At 44.8% G+C, this 22,786-nt stretch overlaps 1 protein-coding gene across 2 annotated transcripts in view; it reads left to right on the top strand.

Moving 5' to 3' along the window:
- Positions 1-22,267, top strand: part of ADTRP (androgen dependent TFPI regulating protein) — a 69,341-nt gene extending 47,074 nt beyond the window's left edge. For both annotated transcript variants that reach the window (XM_077770105.1, XM_077770104.1), the window contains exons 6-7: positions 11,586-11,737; positions 20,370-22,267. In XM_077770105.1, the coding sequence (XP_077626231.1) occupies positions 11,586-11,737; positions 20,370-20,404 (187 nt within the window). In that variant the 3' untranslated portion in view covers positions 20,405-22,267. The remainder of the gene's footprint in view (positions 1-11,585; positions 11,738-20,369) is intronic.
- The last annotated feature ends 519 nt before the right edge of the window (positions 22,268-22,786 follow it).

Here is a 22,786-nt window from a genome sequence, read left to right as displayed (position 1 = left end):
TGGAGCAGAAGCAGGGTGGCATCTGGCCGATTATCCACACGAATTTCCATACTTTTGTTTTTTTGTGTGGACTTTCATCTGATTTAGTTCTCTGTGCTGAGTGTAACTTTTGGAGTTCATATATACAGCCCATCATTGTTCTGTTAACTTCTGCTACCTAATGCCTTGGAAGGTGGTCATCAATCATCATACCTGACTTTTGCCCTTTTATCTTCAGGGACCAAGAGGGTAGAAAAGGACCTACAACCACCCGTGTCCTAGAGAATAAGTGTGGTGGCTGTAAAGATGAGAAGCGGTAGTCAAGAGAGCTTAGCTTGTCGGAGGAGAAAGGAGGTGAAATGAGATGGGGGTCCGATGCGAGAGTATCATGCGTCCATCCAATTATTCATCGGTGCCAGGCACTATGTTAATCAGCTGAGGATACAGCAGTGTGCAAGTCACAGGCTGCCTTCAGGGGCTGTCTGAGAGAGTGGAAAATTCCAAAGGGACAACGGAGTAAGGGAACTATAATGGGGGTAAACACAGGGGGCTGTGGGTGCCCAGGAGGGATGTTGAGAGCTGCCGTCTGAAGGGAATTGGTGTCTAAGCTGAGACCCAAAGAATGAGAAAGAATAAGTCAAAAGAGACATGGAAAAGATCTTCAGGCAGAGGGAACAGCATCTGCAAAGGGCTGGAGTTGCTGAGGGTAGGGCTGAACTGGAAGACAGGGAAAAGCCGAATCATGAATTCACTCAGTGAATCTGGGTTGTGGGAGGGGAGGGCTTGAGTGTGGGAAAGTTTTAAGTGGGGGAGTAAATGATTGATTGGAAAGATGCCTCTGGATGAAGTGTGGCAATTAAAGAAGAACAAGACAGGGGAGATCAATTAGTGGCATTTGTGGTAACTCGAAAGAATGGTGTTAGCCAACCGATGACCATATCGGTCAATCTGCAAATGGAATCAGAGAGGGCGAGTGGTGGAGGTGACTTGGAGGTCATCCAGCCCTGGAGGCCTGAAGCCTCACAGATTAAAGGACATGACGGAGGTCCTATGGCTGGGGAAGGTCGAAGCTGGGACTTACACTCAGAGCTCCCATTTCCAAATCCAGTTCGCTTTCCACTGTATCCACACGGCCAGGTATTTGCTCAGCTCCCTGTGCGTGCCAAACATGCTCTGCTACATGCTGGGGGAGGGAGGGGTAAGGAGGTGAGCATGCGCAAAAGCTTAACCTCATTTCTACAGTCAGAAAACTTTGGTGATGTCATCGTTCCCAGCTCTGTGCTCAGACTGGATGTGACAGTGATACAACGGAGCAAGGGGAGAGAGGGAGGCGATGAAGACCTGTCATGAGCAAGAATGTGCCTGGGGAGGGGGAGAAGAAGTTTGGGATTTGGACTTCCTCGTCACCGATGAAATAACCACATTGGCGTTTGGCCCATTGGGGTCCATTTTTGCTAGGACTAAGGGATGGCACCTGCATGCGGCATCTACGCTGCTGCATTGACAGAAGCTTCCAGACCTCTGCCCATCCTGGTGGTGGGAGCTCAGACGCCTGCTGTCCGCTGCCTCCGCCCTTGCGCAATGCTCTGGGGCCCGCGGGCCCTCACAGCCACAGACGGCCATCGAGAGAGTTCCACAAAGGGTGGCTATCCACGGAGCCGTTTTGGGGAAATGGCTGGGGGCCAGCTGTGAGGCATGCCAGCTTGCATGGTCAAATAGGGAAACGGCACGGCAAGAATGAGGTAAAGAACGTGGGCTGGGGCCAGAGTGAGCGTGAGAAACAAACATGACTCAGAAAAACGGCAATAACTCTGAGCTGGAGAAGCATCGCACTGCGGAAACCACGTTACGATGACCTAAAAATAGCCACCGGGATCGTGGGGACTGCCTCACATGTGGCACTTGACTTTTGTTTCGTTTCAGATTGCAACATCAGAGGGCTGGCCCCTGAGTGGGAAAAGAGAGCTTTGCGAAGTAGTAATAACTGCAAATCTTTCATTTCCTTTGGAAAGCGTTACTCACCTATAAACACGGTAGCCTGCTCCCTGCTCCCTCCTTTCTCACCCCTAAACACCTCACCTAGCTCTCTCTGAGGTCATGGCGAGAAGCAGGAAGACAGAAATATTCCTACGACTGGCCCTGGAACAAATATTTTTATGGAACAAATATTTCCCCTAACACAGGGCTGGTTCTGCTGGGAAGAGCCAAGTAGCATAAGACCCAGCCCCAGCCTACAGGGGGTTTGTACTTAGTACGTGCAGATGCGCCGTGCTTTGTAAGAACGCAAGATGGGAAGTGATGAAATACAGCAAAGGCAAGGAGCCATGGGAACTTGGAGGAGGAAGCAGTTTTGCCTGGCTGGGTGGTGCAGGAAAGGTGTGTGTTGGCTGCCGGCACTGAAGGGCTGGTGGAGGGGAGTGGCAAAAATGAAAGTGCACAACAGAGCGTGTCCCTAAGGCCAAGAGGGCATGATCACGGTAGAGCGATGGTCAGCGCCTCCCTGTAGCTGGGCCTGCTGGTGACACAGGCTGATCGGAAGTGGCCTTAAAACTGCCCACCCCCGGAGGCTTGCAGATGGCAGACTAGAAGTTAGACCCAGTATAGACCACGTGGGGTTTGTATTTCTGCAACAGGGAGGGGAAGTGAGAGGCATTAGCAACATGACCAGAGAATTATGTTGTAACGAGGCTATCTTGACAGTGGTGCTTAAAATGGACGAGTGCATCAAGACTTGGGAAGCAAAATAGAATAACACCCAGACAAACGGTAGCTGGAATATTCTTATTGAGTTTAATCCCAAGGCCCTATTCTTGATCCATGGTTATGTCCTACCTAGCTCCCATGTCAGGCCATGTCTGGGTGCTCAGAGTGCTATTTTGCTGGCTGCAGGTGGCCCGGATCTCCAAGATCCTCCTCTCTAAGCGTTCTAATAAGCCCACGAGTATTCATACCCGCCCATATTGTTCACCTCTGCAGACTGGTCATATACACCTAGCCTCCTGGACCCGACATCTCCACCCGGCTCCGAGTCCAGGTCGGTTTGCACCCCAACCCCCATCTGCTGAGACTCACACTGTTACTGCTCACGGGTCCCCTGTGTCCCTAGAATAATGCTATCGGCCCCTACAACAGCCCCAGCTGGCCTGAAGTGTGCCACCACCTTGGTCTCAGGAGACCAGAAATCTGCCGGTGCGGTGGGTCTCTGCTTGTGCGTTCAGTCTTGCGTGCCGAGGGCGAGCATCACGCATCTATGCAGCGACAACCCAGCAGTGGGGGAGGTATGTGTAACTTCATCTTCAATAGCAGCTCCTATGAGGCAGGAGAGATCATTTCTTTCTTCTATGTTCTGCTCACTCAGGTGAGCTCCCCCGTCAAAGGTGCCTGGGCTCTCAGGTGCAGCCAGCCTCTAAATTTGTGCATCCATTTACATACACACACATTTACACATCCAGATATCTTACCACCGGAATACATTAAAAACTGCAGAGGGATGCACTTAACTGAGTTCCAAGGTCAATGTCTACTTCCACTAGGGCATTATGACACATCCCTGCCCAGGGCCGCCATTAGCTTTCTCCTAGGTATAAGTACATTTGTCTGGGACTGTCACTGATGCACCATAGTTTCATAACCTTGAATCTTGAGATCAGAACCCCAGCCCCATTTTTCACAGAAGTACTCCTTTGCCCCCATGTAAATTAATATATGAAATAAATATAGAGATGCCACACAATGCCCCTCATTGTCAACATTTGGAGAAGGCCAAGCCAGCTGGGAAGCAAACTAGAGATGAGTAAAAGTAGAAGGCTGGGAGAGGGAATGGTCATCTACACATGGCCCTCCTGTGAAAGCCTCAGCTCCTGCTCCACCCAAATGCCTGTTTCAAAAATTAGAAGTAATACCATCCTGAAGTAATACCATACCAAGCAGGAGTGACGGCACCCAAGACACATTGTGGAAGTAACAGAATAGGTTTGTGGCTTCACTGGCATGCCATGGGCCAATGAGAAGAAGAAGTCAAGGACAGGTCTATGAATTTTTGGCCGGTAGACCAGGGAAGATGGTAGTTGCACTAATACATGTGGAAACGTTCGGGAAACAAAATAGTTTGGGGGTGTAAGTGAAAGACTCCATTTAAAATCCCCCATCTAAGTCCCATTCCAAAAGGTTCTGGTTTAATTGGTTTAGGGTATGTCCTGAGCATTGGGATTTTTTACGCTCCCCATGGCAATTCTAATCTTCAGCCAAGGCTGAGAACCACTTGCTTAGAGGAACTTCCATTTGGACATCCTTCCTAGGAGAGGTGGGACAGTGGAGATCCAGGGAGTGAACCCTCCTGGTAGAATGAGCTCACTGGGAAAAGAAAGTGAGAGGCAGACAGACAGAGACAGAGAGAGAGAGAGGTAGGAAGTAAATGCTCGGGGGAATGCCCTCCTCTAAGGGGCAGGAGGGGCAAGGGGGCAGCAAAGTTGCAAAGAATGATCCAGTGGTAGAAAATGGAGAAGTTCCAAGAGCCCTATGGTCCCTAAAGGGAGGAGGAAGCTCCCGGCCAGAAGGGGGCGATATAGCAAGGGTGGGCAACAGTTCTAACTGTCTTGAACAGGTGGCCACCCCAGACAGCTCTCATAATTGCTGATATTTTCAACATCCAGTTAAGCAATTTAGCCCTCTAGCTTCACAGTTTCTACTCCATTTAAAATTCTCCTTTTCTTTTCTTTTCTTTTTTCTCTTTTCTTTTCTTTTCTCTCTTCCCTCCTCTCCTCTCCTCTCCTCCCCTCTCCTTTCCTCTCCTCTCCTCCCCTCCCCTCCCCCCTCCCCTTTCCTCTTCTCCCCTCTCCTCTATTTCCCTCTCCTCTCCTCTTTCACTTCATTTTCTTCTCTTCTCTTTGCATTCTTTACTTACATGTATTTTTTTAAGACAGTGGTAGAAGGGACATCTGGGTGGCTCAGTCCGTTAAACGTCTGACTCTTGATTTCAGCTCAGGTCATGATCTCATGGTTCATGAGTTCAAGTCCCATGTGGGGTTCTGCACCAGCAACACAGAGCCTGCTTGGGATTCTCTCTCGTCCTCTCTCTTTGCTCCTCCCCTGCTCTTGCTGTCTCTTTATTCTGTCAGAATAAATAAATGAACTTTTAAAAAAGTGGTAGAAATTCACAAGTTACTATTAAAAAGCCAGAGGCTTGCAAGTATCTTCACCATGCCATTGCTCATGTTTCGGAGCCTGGGAAGACCAGTGAACATAAGGGTGACTTGGGGGTGCATTGCAAAGGCAGCAATAGGCCCTGTCCCCACCTTAAACAATCACCAGGTCCCAGTTGTTCTCAGGGACGTTTCCATGGTAGGAAGTCTTCTGCTAACTTGTTGAATTTATTGACAAAATGTGAATTCAGGGTGTGCTTGGCTTCCGGTCTCAGATACAACTGGGACCGCCTTGCATGCTTCTGTAGGAAGTCAGCATGAAAATATGGGGCCAGAGGGCCCTTTAATTCCATTATTCTTCTGGGCTAGGGAGATGCAGCATGACTGTTCGCACTTTAAGAAGTATATACTCATATAGGTTCACTCAGCAGATAGCTCTAGAAGGGCATATAGTATTGCTCTCTGAACTGAGAGTCAGAATTATTGGCCTCTTCAAGGTATTAATAAAGCAAGCAATCGATTAACTAAAATCTGGGAGGCCATGGGTACATCTCCCTGGTTTTAGAGGCTGTGATGTTCTCAGTGGGTCAGGCAGCTGAGAGCTATCTGCGGAAGCTACAGTGAACAGCAGTTAAAGAGAACCATAGGTGCTGGGGCGCCTGGGTGGCTCAGTTGGTTGACCATCAGAGTTTGGCTCAGGTCATGATCTCACAGACCATGAGTTTGAGCCCCGTGTTGGGCTCTGTGCTGACAGCTCAGAGCCTGGAGCCTGCTTCGGATTCTGTGTCTCCTCTGTTCTCTGCCCCTCCCCAGCTCATGTTCTGTCTCTTTCTGTCTCAAAAATAAATAAACATTAAAAAAATATATAAAAAAGAGGGAACTATAGGTGCTAGTAAAAACGCCCCATAGAGCCATTTATTTAAAAATATAAAGAACTTGCCATGTTCCTGGCACTTGGGAAATAGATATACATACTAGATAAAATCCTTGTCCCATTCCAGGCTGAGAAAGACAATCAAATAAACAACAAGGGTAAGTTCATGGTAAAGGAAGTATATGACAAAAGAGCCTAACAAAATGGGTGTTATGGGATCTTTGGGAAATATTTTCTAGAGAAACTGACATATAAGCTGAAACTTGAAGTGTGAGCATGGTTCAGCCAGGCACAGAGCAAGGAGAAGTGTGTCCTAGGAAGTGAAAAGGTCACAGGCATTCCAAGCAGAGACAACAGCCTAAGTGAAAGCCCAGAGCCGCAGTGCTTGGCTTATTTGAGAAACAGAAGAAGGTCTAATATGGATGGACTCTCAATATGAAGGTGGACAGAGGGGCAGGACAATGCCAGGTAGACTGGGTAAAGGAGCTGGGTTTCCTAAAGCATTGGTGGGGATCCACTGGAGGCAGGGGAGTGCCATGAACAGACTTCTCTTTTGGAAAGATTAATGGATCGCTAGCAGCTTGTGGTCAGGAAAGTGGATTGAAGGATCCAAGAAAGCCCAGCAAGTAGACAACTACAGAAACCCTTCTAGATGAAGGAGCCTGGACCAAGATTAGGAAATGAGTGCAATGGAGATACAATTAGATGTGGTTTCATGGGATCTTACATGGGGGCTGGGGAAGGGCTGATATAGACTAGGAAGACATTGACGAATTCCATTTTGGCCTCCATCTTCCTTCCTTCCCTTCCCTTCCTTCCTTCCTTCCTTCCTTCCTTCCTTCCTTCCTTCCTTCCTTCCTTCCTTCCTCCCTCCCTCCCTCCCTCCCTCCATCCCTCACCCTCCTCCTCTTCCTTCTCTTTCTCTGTCTCTGTCTCTCTCTCTGACTGCTCTTCATTAAATAACTGCACTTCTGCCTGCTGTTGTGTTAGTATTTTCATTACTTTTCCGCTGACAGTTAACACACCTATAACTTTCTTTTCATTTTCTCTGTGAAGCTACAGACTTCATTAACTTACCTCAGGAACTTCCCTTTATGGAACCTTATGCTGAAGGAAACAAAAATGAAGTAAATAAAGAGAAACTTTCCAGGCCTCTAGGGGAATGTCCTTATTCACAGACTATCTTATATAAATGTACATGGAAACTAGGAAGCCCTAATTTCTAGTGTATAAAGTAAACATGGTGAGCTAATTAAAACAATCTGTTTGGAGTGCATTCAGATCTCCTGGTTGACCCCAAATTCCAGCTCCTTGGGGATTTACTTTCTATTCTTTTATACCTTCTCTGGTCTGTAATGAGAAGCAGCTATGTAGGAAAGAAGTACTGTGGATATCCTTCTAATGCACATGCCCATGGGATGTGCCTCTCACAGAATCCCAATATTGGTAATAATGACAATGTAAGGAAGCACCGTTTGCAACCCAAAATGTATCTCTTTGACATGAAGACTACTGTATTTTAAAAAATGTTTTATTCATTTGTTTTGAGAGGTGGGGGGAGTGGCAGAAAGAGGAGAGAGAGCGTGAGAGAGAGAGAATCCCAAACAGGCTCCATCCTGTCAGCACAGAGCCCAATAGCAGGGCTCAAACTCACAAGCCATGAGATCATGATCTGAGTGGCAATCAAGACTTGAATGTTTAACTGACTGAGCCACCCAGGCACCCCAGCATGAGAACTATTTTATTCTGATTATTTTTTTCTTAAATAGTTGATTGTCAAGTTGGTTTCCATATAACACCCAGTGCTCACCCTAACAAGTGCCCTCCTGCATGCCCATCACCCCCCTTCCCCTCCCCCCATACCCATCAGTCCTCAGTTTGTTCTCAGCATTCAAGAGTCTCTCATGGTTTGCCTCCCTCCCTCTCCCGAACTATTTTCCCCCTTCTTCCCCGCCATGGTCTTCTGTTATTTTTTTTTTTAATGTTTTTTTATTTATTTCTAGGAGAGAGAGAGAGAGCGTGAGCAGGGGAGGGTCAGAGAGAGAGGGAGTCACAGACTGAAACAGGCTCCAGGCTCTGAGCTGGCAGTCAGCACAGAGCCCAACGCGGGGCTCGAACCCATGAACTGCGAGATCATGACCTGAGCGAAAGTCGGACGCTTAACCGACTAAGCCACCCGGGCGCCCCGTCTTCTGTTATTTTTAAGAAGCAGAATGTTGAGGAAGAAACTTTGACCTTCCCCGAACTGCCTAAAAGACTTTAGGGGACTAAATCCATCCCGGGGACTGTTCCAGGTTGGGAGCTGTTCCCATAGATAAGCACAGTATAATATAACCTAGGTGAGGGAGACAGGGAGGACCCTAGCAAAGTCTGTTTATGCTCTCCTTATGTACGGCTCAGCAATCATTCAGTTAACAAACCTCTACTCTTTCTCATCTTTCTGTGAATTGTCTTCCTTCCCTTTGAAGACCCAGAACACCCTCCCCTATTCTTTAGTTTCAAATGACATATACACTTCCGTTGCTTGGAAGAATATGGGCCTCATATTCTTGTGGAGCCCCCCATACATACAAAATTAAATTTTATTTTCTCCTGTTAATTAGCCACACATCAGTGTAATTCTTAGACTAGCCAGAAGGGTCTTGAATGGTGGAGGCAATCCCCCCACCCCCTCAAGCAGTAATAATTATTGTTTCTTTTCTATCTAGTAAAGTTTTAATTACATAAGAGGAGCATCTAGATGAGTTTGGGACAGCAGAGTGATACTAGCACGGTCAGGACGAGGCACCAAGGGTCAACCCTAGATTGATTTGTACTATGCTAAGACTGATTCTTCCTTGTTTTTATTGTGGTAAAATACACATAAGAAAAATTTACCATTTTCATTATTTTTTTTTTTAATGTTTTATTTATTTCTAGGAGAGAGAGAGACAGCGTGAACAGGGGAGGGTCAGAGAGAGAGGGAGCCACAGACTGAAACAGGCTCTAGGCTCCGAGCTGGCAGTCAGCACAGAGCCCGACGCGGGGCTCGAACCCATGAACCGCGAGATCACGACCCAAGCGAAAGTCGGACGCTTAACCGACTAAGCCACCCAGGCGCCCCTTACCATTTTCATTATTTTTAAGCTCAGTGGCATTACATATTTACAGTGTTGTGCAGCCATCATCACTATTCATCTCCAGAATATTTTTCTTCCCAAACTGAAAATCTGTACACATGAAACAGTAATTCCCCATTCCCTCCTTCCTGCAAGTCCTGACAGCCACCATTCTACTTTCTGTCTCTATTAATTTGATCATACAATATTTATTCTTTTGCAACTGGCTTATTTCATATAACATAATATCCTCAAGGTCCATTCATGTTGCAGCATGTGTCAGAATCTCCTTTTGTAAGGGATAATAATATTTCATTGTGTGTCTATACCACATTTTACTTCTCTGTTCATTCATAGATGGACACTTGAATACTTCCATGTTGTAGCTATTGAGAATAATGCTGCTATGGGAATAGGTATACAGATATCTCTTTGGGTCCTTGCTTTCAATTTTTTGGGGTATGTACCAGGAAGTGGAATTGCCAGATCATATGGTAATTCTAAATTTAATTTTCTGAGTAACTGCCACACTCTTTTCCATAGCAGTTAAACCATTTTACATATCTACCAACAGGGCCCAAAGGTCCCAGTTTCTCCACACCCTCTCCAAACACTTGATATTTTCCTGGTTGTGGCCATCCTACTGGGTGCAAAGTAGTATCTCCTTATAGTTTTGATTTGCATTTCCCTAATGATTCACGATGTTGAGTATCTTTTCATGTGTTTGTTGGCCATTTGTGTATCTTCTTTGGAAAAATGTCTATTTACTCTTTTGTCCATTTTTAATTGGGTTGTTTGGGTTTTTGTTGCTGCTGGTGAGTTGTAGGAGTTCTTTGTATATTATGGATATTAATCCTCTAACAGATGTGTGATTTGAAAATATTTTTTCCCAATTGAGGACTGATGGATGTGGGGGGGAGGGAGGGATGGGCATGGAGAAGGGCACTTGTGGAGATGCGCACTGGGTGTTATGTGGAAACTAATTTGACAATAAACTATTTGTAAAAAAATTTAAAAAATAAATAAATAAAATAATTTTGTTATTCAGAAAAAAAAATATTTTTTCCCATTCCATAGGTTCCCTTTTCACTCTATTGGTTATAATGTACAGAGATGGCCCCATGAATATCATACCATAAGTGCCTCCCTTGCCTCTCCCCAGTCCTGACCCTGATATTAGTTCTTGTCTCTTCCATAAACATGAAATACCTAAAGTATCTGAAGCAACGCAGAGTCACTTGGGTTTCTGAAAGTTTAATTAAGCTCAGAATTTTTATTCTTCCATCTGAACTGATAACCTGGGTGGGGTATCCAAATTTGAATGTTCTTTCTGAAGCATGACCTACCCGGTCTATCCTAATTGTTACTTGAGACAGGGAGCCTCAAAGAAGGGTTGCTAAGACCCTCTGTGCCATCCCTAAGAAGAGAAAAGCTTTAAAACTCTCATGAAATGATCACAGTGGGCCAGACACTATTTTATTTTACATGAGTTAACTCCCTTAATCTTGATGGCAGCTTTATGAAATGGATGCTGTTTGCCCCTCATGTTTTACATGAGGGCAGGAGACAGAGGGGTTGAATAAACTGCTGAAAGTAAGAATGCTAAAAGGTGGCAGAACTAGACTCTGAATCACAAAAGGCTGGCTCCAGACTCTGTCCGCTTAACCAATTATAAACTGTACTTAATACATCATTTTCCCCATGTTTAATTTTGAAAGTTATTTCAGATTTTGGCATTTGCAGTGCAGTTGGTTTCCAGCATACTGCATTTGCAGGCTTCGCTTAGCGTGGCTCCTCTCTTCACATTCCTTTTCCTTCTCTTGGCTTACAGAAGTGGCTTCTATTCTATCCGCACGTAAGCAAGATCTGAACCTCCTGTAAATCCACACTTTCCTACTGAACACTGTATCCACGGCTAGATTCATGAGCTGAAAATCAGGGCCAACGATTAAACCCCTCCTACCTCTGAAAGCTTCTTACAATAGAGCAATAATGCTCCATCTTTGTCCCTCCTACCCCAATAGACTCAGGGCTACACCTGACTCTTAGGTACAGAAAAGCAAACCCCACTTGTCTGGCTAAGAGCCAAAATATGATGCCATCTCAGCAAGTTCAATGTCTCAGCAGGTCATACCACCCAGGGAAAAAAATAATTCATGTCCTCACATACTTTCTTTGGCTGATGATGTGTTTGATGATCTCCCATATTCTTTCACCAACATTGAATTTTAATGGATTAGGTAGAATAGCCAAGCGCAGCTTATGAAATAGGATGTCTCTTTGAATCAAGTCTATTTATCCAGAAAAGAATCACTTCTGCAGGTTTGTGGAATACCTCAGCTGTTGACAAATGATCCCCATGGCTTCTTTTCATCTGCCTGGGCTCTAGAACCCATTGATCTTGAGAATAAAATGGCTCTACCACCATGCCGCTGTCCCCCCCCCACACACACACACATCGTCCTAATTATTGTGATTTGTCATTATTTGCAGGGTCCTATGGATCTACTCTGAGACGGGTACGTGGGTGTATCCTGTGTTTGCCAAGCTCAGCCCGGTGGGTCTAACAGCCTTCTTCTCTCTCAGCTACATCTTTAGTGCCAGCATCTATCTACTTGGAGAGAAACTCAACCACTGGAAATGGGGTCAGTTTATTTCTCTTTTACCTACAGAGACACACCTTCCTTACACTCTCCACTCCTCCTGGAAACGGAGGGAGAATCTAGTCCAAAGCAGGAGGAAGTGATGCTTGATGCCTTTGTCCAGAGGACTCAGGTCCTACCAAAGTAGGCAAAAGGAAAGCCTGGAGGAAGTGTGAATCTTCCCAAAAGACCCCATCAAATTATTTCCCTGCCCCCCCCCACTACACCTCCTTTAACTCTAAGGCAAAAATAATCTTATTTAGAGAGTTCAGGACCCAAAGAACAAGAGCAAGGTGTCACTATCCCTACATGAACCAATGAACTCAGAGTCTTCCTCCTCTAAGTGAGGGACTGACAGATACAAGCTGTTAAATGTCAAGGTTTCCTTTTTGAAGGATGTGGGTCCAGATGACCCTCTTAGTTTTTCCACCCCCAGTAGTGCCTTCCCAGATGACTTCCCATCCCTGCCCATTCAGCTGCTTCTCAACCCTTAGTACAACATTTATCAGATAAAATCACACCCTGTACTTGAGAATGGGAATTCTCATTTAGACAGGGTCTTGGGCAAAGTGAATGGGTCAGCAAGCCAAGCTTTCTAACTACAGGTGGTTGGAACCATGTTGTTTCTTCATTTAAAAAACAAAACAAAAAAAATCTTAGCTGACTTTAAAATAGAAGATTTTATTTGATTCCTTGCTCCACCCACTGCCCCCACCCTTAGAATATTATTTTGTTGGAGAAGAAATTATCACAAAGTTAGGCTGCAAAATAACCATGATTTTTCTCCCTACCCAAAGGGAAGCACAAGAACTCTACCCTGATTTCATATATAAGGAAAACAAGAGTCACATACAATCCCCCACATCACACGCCCACATGCCATTCTGTTCTATCAAAATAGAGATGGCAGAAGTGGCATCTTCCGCCCAATCTATGAACTGGTGTGAAAACATAAGCCCATGTATGCAAAAAAGAAAAAGAAAAAAAGAAAAGAAAAACAACATGACAGTTTGAGAAGGTTCAGTACAAGCGTGTATATTTCTGAGAGGAGAATGAGACCCTGGAGAAATAAGCATGCAACTTGGCTTTTTCACTTGTTTCTTCTTCTTGGAGGATTTAATCGGTCGGGGAAATCTTAAAGGCAATATCCTTGAAAGCAAACACTTAAAAAACTGGTTAGTTCATGTTGTATTTATTTATTCCCCAAATCAGGATTCCAAATCGCAGGGAATTATCCAGAGGGGGGAAAATGTGTTGACATTTCAGATGTGTTGACATCTAATTCTAACTGATTTGGCAACTTGAAGTTCTTGGTAAGAATTTTTGATGTCTTCCCCAAATATATGTGTGTGTGTATGTGTGTGTGTGTGTGTACGTACATATATATATGTATATATACACACACACATGTATATAAAGGAAGAAAGAAAAAAGAAACTAATGCATTTGAAATGTGATGGATACAGGACATGCAGAGAAAAATGTGGTTACTCAGGGCATAGAGAACATTAACTTTATATTTTTTTTATTTAAAAAAATTTTTTAATGTTTTACTTATTTCTGAGAGAGAGAGGCAGCATGAGCAAGGGAGGGTCAGACAGAGAAGGAGACACAGAACCAGAAGCAGTCTCCAGGCTCCGAGCCAGCTGTCAGCACAGAGCCCGACACGGGGCTCGAACCCACGAACCGTGAGATCATGACTTCAGCCGAAGTCAGACACTTAACCGACTGAGCCACCCAGGCGCCCCAAACATTAACTTTTTAAAACAATTGCATTGACTTTAATAATGATTAATTTTAAGTTGTTATTCTACAGTGACTTTTAAACACCCATTGCATTAAAAAATTTTTCACCAAATCTAGTATTATTGAGATCACTATTTTCAACGTAAAGCTCTTTTTTTAAAGTTTATTTCTTTTGAGAGAGACAGAGATAGGGGGAGGGGCAGAGAGAGAGACACACACACACAGAATCTCAAGCAGGCTCTGCGCTGTCAGCAAGGAGCCTGACCCAGGGCCTGAACCTATAAAACTGAGAGATCTTGACCTGAGCCAGAACCAGGAGTCAGATGCCTAACTGACTGAGCCACCCAGGTGCCCACAATACAAAGTTCTTTTAAATAGGCTTCATCAGTTAAGAACTACATCTAATTTCTCACTACAAGTAGGTCCCAATGAGTAAAGAGGCGAGCATCAACATGTGGATGGACCCTCACATGCACACATGTGAATGTTCATGTGAGTGACAGAGATTACTGTACGTGGTCATGCATGCCTCTCCTCTCTCTAAATTTTTAACTCCTTAATGAATAGACTGGGTCAAAAGTCCTATATAGCCTCAGAATAGGATCATAAATGGGTTAAATTCTAAACAGACCATAATTACAAATGGTCTAATAAGAATTAAAAGAGAAATTAGAGGGGTGCCTGGGTGGTTCAGTAGGTTAAGCTTTGGATTCTTGGTTTTAGTTCAGGTCATGGTCTCACAGTTCGTGAGTTTGAGCCCCATGTCAGGCTCTGAGCTAACAGCACGGAGCCTTCTTGAGGTTCCTCTCTCCCTCTCTCTCTTCCCCTCTCTTGTTTGCTCTCTCTCTCTCAAAAAATAAATAAAAATTTTAAAAGAGAGAGAGATATTAGACCACTTAACATTCCAATGGCAGTGAACACTTATTGCCTAAAAGTAAACAGAGCTATCTATGTGAACACACTTTCTCATGTCTTATTCTACTTAAAACACTTTAGGCCTTCCCCAATTTACAGATGAAAATCCAAGCTCTTGGGATGACATGTGAGGGTCTCTGGGAACCAATCCCTGCCTTGGCTTTTGCTCCGCTTTTTCTAAATGTGTGCCCCAGCACCACCAAATTGCTTGTCTTCTTTACACATTGATGCCGTTCCTCACCTCCCTGGGCTTCCTTTTCCATCTTTCACATTCCCCAGTCTTTGCCTGTCTCACACCCACTTAACCATATTAACTCACCTCTTCTAGAAGTCTTCTCTGGTCTGCACAGAGATTTATTTTTTCACTAGACCCTGAGTTCTATAAGGGTTAGGAGCGTGTCTTCTCCATCTTTGAATCTCCCATTTCCATTAGCTTATTCCATGGATCAGTCAGTGCAGACAGAGAATATCTGAGGGTTCTTCTCTCGAGGTCTTATTTGGGATTTTGTGCACAAGGCTTCTGGATATAGTGGTCAGAGTGACTCTAATGGTTGAAGATTAAAGCACTAAACAGAGAGTTTAAGGAGTGGAGACAGGGATGCTATCGAATACTGGTTGGAGAGGTGCTGAAAAACAGATGCATATTAGGGCAGGCAGTGCAAAAAGAGCACTGGAATAGAAATCAAGAAAACTAGGGTGTTTTCTAGCCGCAAATGAGTACACTTCAACAACTCAGTTACAGGATGACCTCACACATACCCGTTTGCCTAGGACAGTCCCAGGTAATGCCTGCCATGCTGGGGTGCATGTAGTTTGGCATTGTCGAGGCCTGGACAATCAGTTGTGAGGTTCTTCTAAGTCTGGGTTCCTCTCCAAACCTTCTGTTCTGGATCTATGGAGAGATGTCAGCAGCTACCTCCTCTGTCCAAATCCAGGGCTGACCCTGTTTTGTTATCTTTTCACACCTGAGCTTCCTTGGATGAGAGCGAAATTCTAAGGAGTGCTTTGGTAATGCAGTGGGAGGTGGTAGCTAGGGTGAAAGCTCTGTGCCAGCCTGCCTGGTTCCTATCTTGGTCCCACTACTGGTAGGCCTGTGACACTGAGCAAGGCACTTAATGCCTTTGGTTCGTTTTCCTTGTGCATCATGGAGACGATGCTAGTGCCACCTCCTGACACCCGGTAAGACCATAAATGATGTGAGAAGTGTCAAGTGACTAGAACAGGGCCTGGCAAATAGAATTCATTACCATTGCAGGGCACCTGGGTGGCTCAGTTGGTTGGGCGTCTGACTTTGGCTCAGGTCATGATCTCAAGAATTGTGAGTTCGAGCCCCGCGTTGGGCTCTGTGCTGACAGTTCAGAGCCTGGAGCCTGCTTCGGATTCTGTGTCTCCCTCCCTCTCTGCCCTCACCCCACTTGCACTTCGCTTCTCTCTCTCTCAAAAATAAATATAAATAAACATTTAAAAAGTTTAAAAAAAAGAATTCATTACCATTGATGTTAATCTCATTCACCATCCTCAAAAACCAGTAACCTTTCTATGTGGATATTCTAATCCTCTCCTTCAGTTTTATGCATCAATTACCAGTTTCCCTGGCTGAAGGCCATTGAAAGCAACAATCACATAGCTGAGTGCAAATGGACAGAGGTGGAACAATTCCTAAAAACTACAGAGTGATAGAGGAGGTCAGGCTAACTGAGGCTCGAATTCATTAGAATCCCCAGTTCTGAAATCCTGAGACACAATGTGGTCCACTTAGGAATTACTAGCCAAGTACCAAGCGGTCAAGATATATCAGTGAAGACCCACCTAATGTGCAAGTGTCTCTCTAGCAATAGTCCTTAAGCTCCACACCACATTATAAAGTCACTAATGTAAAATCACTGAGGGAGTTTTAAAAATATGACTTCTCAGGTCCATCCCAGACCAATTACATCGCTATCTCTGGTGGTGGGTACTTGGCATTGATATTTTTAAAAGCTTTCCGGTTACCATAGTTTGCAGTCAACATCAGGAGCCACTGTCTCAGAGCAGTGCTTCCCAAACTTGTATGTGCTTCCAGATCTTGTTAAAATGAGGTTCTTGTTAAAATTCAGTGGATTCAGCAGAGTTGGGGTACGGCCTATACCCAGAGATACTCATGCTGCTGGTCTGTGGCAGTGATGGCCACTGTGGCTGAATGTCTACCCGCTTTCTACCTCCTCATGTGTCATGTCAGTGGGTGACAATGGAGAGGAGTGAGAAAGGGCAGTAGGAAGACGTGATGCCAATAAATGTGAACCTGGATAGTGTGTGATGTCCTCCAGGAGTACATAGATGTGCAGAACTGGCCCTCTGTATGGGGAGACAGATGCTCTCAGGCCCTCAGGAAGGTCTTGATGGTCCTAAAGAGGATGCTGTGGTTTACAAAGCTCTCAGGTGGGTCCAGAAGGCCACCCTGCCTGACTCGTCACCATCTCCCCGCCTTTCCTGTGCTAGTTTTTATGTGTCATAGGACAAAGGGCTGGACAATCACTGGGTCACTTTTTGGGACCAGATGCCCACCAGGAAAGATTCAATGTCTACTCTTTGGGCAGAGTTAGATGCAACATAGGTTTCAAACAATAGTAGAAACAGGCAAAGGGAAATAGTCTCTGGCAGATCATTGTAAGCTGGGTCCACCATGTCTGAGCACCTAGGGATGCCCCAGACATATTCTTTCCACCCTGATTTGGAGAAAGGGACCATCAAGGGGCTTCGTCTGCCATGTAAGTACTGAGTTCTCCCTCCCTCCCTCCCTCCCTTCCTTCCTTCCTTCCTTCCTTCCTTCCTTTCTTTCTTTCTGTCTTGCACATTGCCCCTGATCATTTCATAACAAAAGAATCTTATCAGGAGATGATTCCATATGTATTTCTTTCTTTTTTTTTTTTTTTTAACTTTTATTCATTTTTGAGAGAGACAGAGGGGGACAGAACATGAGCAGGCAAGGAGCAGAGAAAGAGGGAGACACAGACTCCAAAACAGGCTCCAGGCTCTGAGCTGTCAGCACAGAGCCCAATGTGGGGCTCAAACCCACAAACCCTGAGATCATGACCTGAGCCGAAGTTGGACGCTTAACTGACTGAGCCACCCAGGCGCCCTGGTCCACGCGTATATCTAAACCAGGGACTCACAGGAGCAGCATTCAGTCAACAACAAAACTGCATCTCCTTTTTGCCTTCTTGTCCTAATTTTATCTCCCTCAGCTCAGAGTCCAAACCAGATTACTGTCTCTCCGTCTTTCACTGCCTCTTTCTTTATGAGGGTTTCTCCAGCCAGAACCTCAAATCCATCGCCTTCCTGCTACGTCTGCACTGAAACTTTTCCTCATTCATGTTCAAACCTCATTCTTCTAACACCTCCTATCTCCCCAGCCATCTGCCTTCTCACCCTTTTCCAAGCCAACCCGCATACATGAGGCAAATGTTCTTCACATTTTCAGTTCAAAGTCTAGCAGCAGTAGCTTTTGTGACTGTAGATACATAGGTGTAAATCTTTGTGAATATAATGTTTTTACTTACTCTGCTTTCTGACTATTGGAATAATAAGGAATATAATTACATATGGTATCCATAGTGATGTTGATTAAAAGAATGGGGTGTTTTTTGCCATGACGGCAAAAAAAAAATATTTGGATCTTGCACAAGACAAATGCTAAGTGTTTGGCCCAAAATATCTCTACTCCTTGGTACTATCTAACAGAGGATTAAGAAAGGACGAAAATGAGGCAGGCGTGGACCTAGCTCCCTCACTGCCTGCCGACTAGGAGGCATCCCACTGGAAAAATTGCCCTTCCATAAAGAAAAGAGTAACAACATTATTTCCCAGTCAGAATTTGAAGTCCATGTTGTGAACTTTGTCCGAGTAAGGTAACAGTCAACAGTTCCTTTGCCTCCAGTCATGTGCTATGGAATCATGGTCAGAGACCAATTCTGAGGACTCAGAGAAGCCTAGAGACTGCTCAGTAGCATGAAAATTCAGGACTAAGGACCCACCCCCACCTGCTAGAAACAAAAAGAAAAATATGGTTTCTGTGACATTCACACCACGGAAGTGACTGCCTAAGAAATGACTGTTGGAAGTCCACACAGTCCGCACCTGAGGAGGATGCCTTCTCAAATGTGTTTGTGGGTATATGGAAATGTCTCAGTGCTCCGTCTAGCTGTTTAGTGTTAGATGGGGAAGACTCTGATCCGGGAGAAGGAGCCACCTGCTCTCCTCCCACAAAGGAACTTCCTGCCACCACTTCTGCTCCTGGGCTCCTTCTCTCTAAGCCTTCAGTTTCTGTTGTGTTTCTTAAATGGAGAAGGGCTCTCCAATCCTTGGCAACTGGGGTTGCAGGAGTGTGGTTATGATTACAGTTGCACTTGAGGGGCTAGGGTTGGTAAACACCATGGATAAAGAGAGTTTTAGGGGCACCTGGGTGGTTCAGTAGGTTAAGCGTCCAACTTCAGCTCAGGTCATGAACTCATCACTCCTGGGTTCGAGCCCCGCATTGGGCTCTGTGCTGACAGCTCAGAGCCTGGAGTCTGCTTCGGGTTCTGTGTCTCCCTCTCTCTCTCTGCTTTCCCCCTGCTCACATTCTGTCTCTCTCTCTCTCTCTCAAAAATAAATAAACATTAAAATTTTTTTAAAAGAGAGAGAGTTTTAGGAACCTTCAGAGGGACTGCGGGAGGGGGACAAAGTTGAGAAGTTTATGTTGCCCAAGCTCTTGAACGTAAAGGGATGAATGCGTCATTTAGCTAAAAAAGGATTTATCACAGACAAAAATGTGTGCTTCAGAAAAGAGAAGCTCCTTTGTTTGTACTCAGAGACCTAATGTACAGAAGACCTGACTGGGGAGGAGAGAATCCACACGGAAAATGAAAAATTAGTGGGATCGTAAATGAAAGTGACATGCAGGCCTGGAAAGCTGGAGAAATTAATGAAGTTTCCCTGGAGTGACTGAGGGTGTCCGGATTGATGAGGAGAAGAAGAAGAAGAGAGAAGACTGGCTAAAATGTTGAGAGATATGAATATAGGACAGTCGCTATATGAATATAGGACATCACACTAAAAAAACCCCCGTGTGATGAGGGGGACTTCAGGTCATCAGTCCCTTCCCCCTCTGAGAAGGGGCCTTCTAGCAAAATAAAATTACTAGATGATATTTAAGGACATAATTGAGGGAGGGGCCAGAATTCGAAGGGTGACGCATAAAACTAGGGACCTGAGGTTGCTGTGACACCAAGCCAGAGCTAAAAGGGCTCTGGGATGGACCAGGAGAGGCTGATTTGAGAAAAGTTTTCAAAGTAGGATTGATACCATTTGGCAACAGGTGGAAAGGAAAATGCACCAATGAAGTGTTAGACATTTCAGAGCTTATGTGAAAATTTATGATCAATAAACATGGAGGTACCAACTTGGCTGAATGGAAATGAGTCTAGAAATCTAATGCTATAATTTCAGTAGAAGAAAGCCCCTCTAATGAGCTTACTAAAATCTAATCAATGTGCCAGTGCTTTTCCATTCTAACAAGTTGATTTGGTGAGAGGTCATGGAATAAACCCTACTTAGGAGAATATCCACTTTCCTATTTCTTCTCGAATTTGATATCTCTTTGTCTCCATTCGCACAATCTCAGAACTAGTCGATGGATTGTGTGCCACCTGTACAGACTTGACCAAAAGCAACATCAGTCAGGGCACATTAGACATGCAGAACCCCACGAAGGCAAATGGAAAGATCGGTCAACAGGCTAACAGTGACCAAGCACCAAATAGGACAACAGAGTCACTTCTTGCCCTTTCTGTAGAGGTGGCAGGTTTCCGGAACTTCGTGAAGTGCATCTTCTTGCCTGGGGATAATTGCCCTTGACTTTCCACTGTCCCAAGTCAGAGTGAATGTCTACTCACACAAGAATACCCATTAGGGAAACTCTGAAGGCTGATCTCTCTCTCTGTTCTTCATTGTGCAGGTGACATGATGCAGCCAAAGAAGAAGAGGAAGTGATCACAGGCCATTTTTTAAGACCAAAGGAGGAAGAAAACATGAGAATTTTTTCTTTTCTTTTCCTTTCTTTTCTTTTCTTCTTTTTTATTGTCTTTTTCTTTCTTCTGGTTGGGGAAGGTGATGGAGCAACATAGGAAGGTAGAAAGGACAGAGGATGATATTAAATTTAATAAGAGGGTTTATGAAGGTAGCTTAACTTGGGGACTCTTTGTTTTGTTTTTGTTTTTTTTTTGAAAGGTTTACTGGGCATGCCCGAAACAACTGCTGTCTCAGAATTTGTTCCCTTCTTCTGGATTCTGTGGTCAAAATCTGGCCAAAGGCCAAGGACATTTGCATAAACTTGGTGTTAGAGGATGTTTAGAAAGAGAAAGGAATTTGGGGTGGTGGAAATTCTTCACTTTAGGGAGGTGGGTGCCGAGGATCTAGATGAAAAGTAACCTGCACAAGGGCCAAAGAGTTAGCGTCTGAGCCAAGACAATAGCATCTGTCCCCAGATCATCTAATTCTCAGTCCTGTGCCATTTTTAATAACCGCAACTTTCCTCAGAACAAGTATTTTTATAAACTAGTCATTTTCACGGATTGCCCATCTATTTTGTTTTCCACAGTCTAGACAGAAATGTAGGGAGACGAGTGCTGCCAAAGTTGTCTGTCCACCTCATAGGATTGCAAATTGACCGGTGCAGTGAGAAAGTAAGTTGTAAAAACTATGGGGAAACCTGTCCATCTTGTGAGCGAGCATTTGGGGCAGGTCCAAATATGGGACATGGCAATGCCATCAAAATCTCTTCCATTCAAATATGGATTACTTCGTCAAATAAATGTACATCTTACTTGGGGAGCAAGTGACGGGAAGTGACATGGCCGTGAGGAACCCTAAGAACATTTTGGTACAAAGCACTTCGCTGAGCTAAGCTCTTATGGTTTAACAAAACTGATTGCCAGGTGATTAACAAAGCATATTCATGAACCCTGCTTTGATCTTCCTAGTGGGTTTCTGTGGGTCGTTATTTACAGGCTCTTTATTTACTGTCTTTATTTTGTAAAGGAAATGAATGACAAGGGTCTACTGATGGGTGAGTCTAGTGTGTCACCTGTGAATTGGGTGTGGGACGCAGCGTAAACTGTGCTTGGACTTTCCAACCTAACATCATACAAGAGAAATTTGGTTAAAAAAATAGGTAAAATTTGGTAAAAACGGATCCTGGAACCACACTAAACCTTGATTGCCATTTGACTGGCCATCGGACCGTTCTATTCCAACATCAGAAAGCTCAGAAATACCAAGAAGTCTTGAAGTGTTACAGAAGAGGCCCAACCGACACAGCAGGGCAGGCAGACCACGGGAAGCCTAGCAGAGACACCAAGAAGCCTGCTGTCTTCCTCATCCTTTATCTACTAATATATAAATATGAGCCTCAAGTCTTTTTGGACTGAGCTGAGAACACCACCTCCTTTCCTATACCTGCTGCTGCTTGACTGCTTCGAGCACCTGGTCTCCGCAGGAACCCAGAAGCACTTGTCACAGTGGAAATTCCCCAAATGTGAAGCCCGCAGGGGATCACCCAAATTTTCCACACCTCAAAGACGACTCGAGCTGCATACTTCTCAAAGCGATGGTAAGCTGCTGGCTGGGATGAGCCTGCAGAATTCTATTTGCGGCTTCACTGTCCTTGGAACCAAATGAAACCTTGATTTCTGTACCACTGACCAAAGTGCAGTATCCATTCCAACAGCAGAATAACCTCAGAACCACCTCCCAGTGAGAACATACATCAGCGGGGTAGGGTGTCGCTGTAGCTTAAGAAGGGGAAATCGACAAAATACCTGCAATGAGCATCAAATAAACAGTCATTAAGACGTATGTAGGGTTTGCTGCCTGCCTGAGGCTGCGCTCAGCCCTGAGTGGTTAGAAAACAATACCAACCAATGAGATAATCAGCAATAGTATTTGTATAGGGTCATGTAATTTACAAGCTGTACTCACCCACTTGGTCTCGCTTTATCCGCACAAAAAAATAAGTAGAAAATGTATTATGTCCTCATTTTCCAAATGAACAAACTGAGTTTCTGAAAAGGGCATGCTCGTAAAAGTTTAAAACCTTTTCTGGTGGGGGGCGGTGCTGGGTGACTTAGCCGGTTGAGTGATGGACTCTGAATTGTGGCTCAGGTCGTGACCTCACCGTTGGTGGGGTCCAGCTCCCATGTAGGGCTCCGAGCTGACAGTGGGGAGCCTACTTGGAATTCTCTCTCTCACTCTATCCCTCCCCCACTGGAGCACACACGTGCGTGTGCACGTGTGCACGCATTCTATCTCCTTCAAAATAAATACACTTTAAAAGAAAACTTAAAAGAAAAATCAACTCCCCGGGGAAAAAGAAAG

The sequence above is a fragment of the Crocuta crocuta genome, unplaced genomic scaffold (assembly GCF_008692635.1).
Source record: "Crocuta crocuta isolate KB4526 unplaced genomic scaffold, BGI_CrCroc_1.0 scaffold24, whole genome shotgun sequence".
NCBI classification, from domain to species: domain Eukaryota; kingdom Metazoa; phylum Chordata; class Mammalia; order Carnivora; family Hyaenidae; genus Crocuta; species Crocuta crocuta.
This window is presented reverse-complemented; position numbering and strand designations above follow the sequence as displayed.